Source organism: Arachis ipaensis, chromosome B10 (genome assembly GCF_059453495.1).
Source record: "Arachis ipaensis isolate K30076 ecotype BB chromosome B10, ASM5945349v1, whole genome shotgun sequence".
Classification (NCBI taxonomy): domain Eukaryota; kingdom Viridiplantae; phylum Streptophyta; class Magnoliopsida; order Fabales; family Fabaceae; genus Arachis; species Arachis ipaensis.
Genome location: NC_142435.1, coordinates 5,577,751 through 5,581,937, shown reverse-complemented (window position 1 = coordinate 5,581,937; position 4,187 = coordinate 5,577,751). Strand labels below are relative to the sequence as shown.

The following is a 4,187-nucleotide window of genomic DNA, read 5'->3' as shown; positions in this document are numbered from 1 at the left end:
TTGCGCCCTGTTGCTTTAGAAAGCCATAATGTGGATCCCTTCTTACTTTTGCATAATTATACTTAGCTCATATTGCCTATGCCCACCTCAAAAGTTAGAACCAAATTTCATATCCCTTAACAATTTCATAATTTATTTGTTTTTTCAACCTTATTATGAATGGATTATAAATAAGAAGAATATTATTTGCACACTTCCAAGTATAAATGTTTATCTAGGTACAAATCAAATATAATGACGAAAAAAATTAACAAGTGAAAATCAAATTCCATTTTACTCTTTCAGTATTTGGATTTCTATATCGAAAATCGTATCCAAATACATTATTGTTATAAGCTTCAAAATATATTAAAATTTGAAACATTTACCAAGCCAATTGGTCATGATAATTGCTTCGAGCTTTATGATTTGTCACTCATTCATAAGAAAAGAGTATGAAATGTTCCGGAAACTCTGAAGCTTTCACAATTTGGCATTCAAATTTACCACTATACATGTGAGGTTTATTAATGTCTGAATAGTGAATTCATTTGGTATCTATGCACAAGAAAAATTTTAAACATGTAAAGAAGATATCCAGGTTATATCTATGAAGACTAGCAGATTCCATAGAAGAGTCAATAGTATCTTGGACGCTGAGGGGTATTTCCAGGATATGGTTTGTAATCTGGGAAACTTATATCTGGAGGTCTTAAACTTGGTTTTGGTATTCCGATTGGGGAAACTGAATCTGAAATGTAACAGAAAGCAATGTCAATCATATTGCATGATAATACGAGGAGAAGGAGGAGGGGAGTTGAGGGGGTAAGCAACTACCGGGTGTGGCTGAGGATGGAGTTTGCAGGTGGCGCTGGAAACCGCTGTTGTCATTGTAGGATCTATGATAATCAAAAGGCATCGTAGCTGCATTTGAAATTGGGAAGGCTTCATTTGCTTCATTTCTGTTAATGGGATAACGTCCACAAGGAGAGGGTGCTCGGGGTACAGGGGGAATTTGACTGCCTGGATCTACTTCGAAAAATGAATTCATACTTCCATGATGCTGATCAACCACATGAACATTTGTGTTAACCTATGAGCATGTATACCAGCTACAGAAATCAGCATTGTTGCCTCAAAACAAATAAACAAGATGGATAACAATACAATTTATTGTGTATAAAACAGATAGATCCAACTAACTTGACTGGGCATCCGGTAGTTGGATGGATAGATCTGAGAATGAATGCCTTGTCCGTGATTAACTCCCCCTGAACCAAAGAGCACCAAGTGTTACAATCATTAAAAGCATTAAATACAAAAACATACTCCATGGTAGAAAATAACAGTATGTTGACAAAAACCTGTAAAACTTTCTTGGTTTTGCAAAGGAGAACCAGCAAGTGAATGAAAGGAATCACTGCACTGTAATTGCGATGAACTACTGTTTGATATAGATGTGAGATCCTGCTTCATCTGATCTAAATACATCTGAGATTCATCTCGGCTCAGTTCTACAAACTTAACCTTCAAATGAAATAAAGCTTTAGTCAAAATATTTACATTTAACACCAAAAATATGTATAGGCTGTTACATTACCAAATATCCAAAATACCTGATCAAAATACTCATCTGAATTAGGCATATCCATGCTTTTTGGAAGAACATAGTTAGCTGCCACATCCATAACAAAATAGAACATAATAGCCAAAAAAAGATTGTAAGTTGGGAGAAATGATGAACATAAAATAGGCAGATAAAAAGTAGAGAAAAAAGTAAGATGTGAAAGTACCAATTATGTTTTTCAGAGAATCAGGTGGCACTTTTTTTCCTGTTTCTTTAAATCGTTTATCACACCGCACCTTGAGCTCTTCTGGATTTGGAAATACAACAACAGCAATCTGCATTGAACATAAAATGATATTACAATCAGTGGAAAATTTAACTTTTAGGATGCAACCAAAGATGTAGATCAACAGCTACCTTTTGATAGTCAGCAAATGGCTTGAGCTTATGCTTACGTGCATTTTTGTGAACATTTGTTTGATCAATTATATAATTGCGAGGAATAATAGCTGCTCTCGTTAGCAGCACATTGAATACTCCGGTTACTTGATCCATCAAGCGATCAAATCTTTCACCACAGTCGTTCAACTGCACACAATTTTTTGAGTTAAGCACAAATTAGAGACAGAAGAGAAGGATATATCAGTGTATCATTAACCTTCATCTTATCAAGAATCAACTTTGTTCCAAGCAAAGCATAACGCTTTTCTGGATGCTCTTCCACCCATTTTTCTGCCCATGTAGTCTTCCCTGAAGCAGGCAAACCCACCATCATTATCACTTCACAATTGCTTTGATCAGAAAAGGCAGGTCCCATGATGATGTTTCTGTCCTCAATAGCAGAGGCCCAAGGTTTGAACCCTTCTTGAGGAACAAGTCCATCTTCAAGGCTGAACTGCATCTTAACCACCACATTTTTTAACAGCACATGTGGAAAAAGTGCTGATTTCCACTGTAAATCTTCCACGGGAGAATCCACCACTCCAAGACCTAAAGGACTAGGGAAAAAATGGAGTGCAGTTCCCAACCATTTACCATTCTTGGAGAAACCAATTGAAGCCATTGGCTTGCCTTCAAGGTCAATACAGCATACTATTGTATCACCAACACCAAACCTCTTACCATAATCTGAAGATTTTTCTTCATGTGAAAACTTTCCTGTCCCATCATATCCGAAGCTGTATTTGGTCTCCCCAAGTTCCCCAAGCATATCATCCCCTCTAGATATACCAAGCCGGCAAATATGCCGCTCCTCAAAGTCGGTGTCCTCCATCGGAACCTGCTGCAAAGAAACAATTTTGCACCCGAAACAATATCTTCCTGTGGTTATTCCAACGTTAGCTCGGGCACCAGACCAACAATAAGCAAACCCCTGATCATGAAGTCCATATCCAACAAGTCCATCGGATTCCACATTGAAATCTAGCAACAATTCAATTTTCAGCAACTTAGTCATCACAAGCAGAATGCTATCAAATCAAATGCAATAACTAAAGAATGCAAAGATTTTTACTGCACATTAGGAAGAAAGAAAACAACAAAATACTTAACTATCGTGCACTTATTTCTCAGACATCACAAGCTGAATGTAATCAAATGCGAGTGACTAAAGAACGCACATTAGAAAGAAAATAAAAAATAAGATAATCAAACATGCATGTATCATGCACTAATACAAATTATCAACTCAATCATACAATCCAGAGCAAAAACGGGAATATTCATGTTGGATTCACAAAACCCTAAGCAAAGTTCTTCTCTTTTTAACTAAAGGCGGCATCTTTAAGGGAGCCAAGAAAGATGATCGTGGAAGATAGGATTGAGAATTGAATACCCAAGTCGCAATCAGCTTGATTGAGAACAACGCGAGGAGAAGAAACGAAATGACGAGGGGTCATCGTGTTCGTGGAGTTCGGTATCCACTCCTCCCACAGTTGGCGCTTTGTGGAAGCCATTTGATAAAAGAGAGAGTCTCTTACTCTCAACTCTCAAGACTCACACTGCAACGAAGAAACAAGCGCCAAAAGCCATCGACAGTTGCTGCTTTCTCGCCTCTACACTCAAAGCATGCAAATTCCAAATCATTATATTTGGGTTTGGGCTTGGACTTGGGCTTTCTTCTAAATTTTTGCATAATTGTATCAAGATATATGGCCTTTTATGTATCTCATAAGCACGCTAATTTGTGCCCAAGCGAGAAAAGACCCAACATCTTTGATCTCATTTTCACCACTTCTCTCCAAAATAGCTCGCTGCATTAGCCATAAATGATAAATCAACAACCAGTGAACCACACACCATCAGCGCCACTGGGCAAATGATTCGATGGTGTTTAGGACCATTAGATGATTCTATAATAAAATATATTTTTTAAATTTTTAAATAATTATTAAATAATTTTTATTTAATTTTAATTATAAATTAATTTTTTATATATTATTTAATTATAAAATTTATTTTTTATTTTATAAATTATTATTTTATTATTCATCTATCATAATAAAAAAACAAAAAGTAATAACGAATTAGATCATCCATTAATCGTAATAATTTTTTGGCAATTCTAATCGATTAAAATTTTATCTTTAATCCGTTACATCGTATAGGATTGTGAAATCGTATTTCTTATAAAATCAATCGA

General features: G+C 35.8%; 1 protein-coding gene across 2 annotated transcripts; it reads right to left on the bottom strand.

The window, feature by feature from the left end:
• Positions 1–460: 460 nt before the first annotated feature.
• Positions 461–3,591, bottom strand: LOC107624549 (uncharacterized). Of its 2 annotated transcripts, none has more exons than XM_016327050.3 (9): positions 3,381–3,591; positions 2,205–2,968; positions 1,964–2,134; positions 1,773–1,881; positions 1,596–1,654; positions 1,344–1,506; positions 1,183–1,250; positions 817–1,072; positions 461–730 (listed from the first exon to the last, which is right to left on the bottom strand). In XM_016327050.3, the coding sequence occupies exons 1-9, from the start codon at positions 3,499–3,501 to the stop codon at positions 618–620; spliced, it is 1,824 nt and encodes a 607-aa protein (XP_016182536.1). In that variant the 5' UTR covers positions 3,502–3,591; the 3' UTR covers positions 461–617. The 2 variants fall into 2 exon arrangements, with proteins under 2 accessions (XP_016182536.1, XP_016182537.1); XM_016327051.3 differs by having other exon boundaries at positions 817–1,042; positions 3,381–3,575.
• Positions 3,592–4,187: the final 596 nt, after the last annotated feature.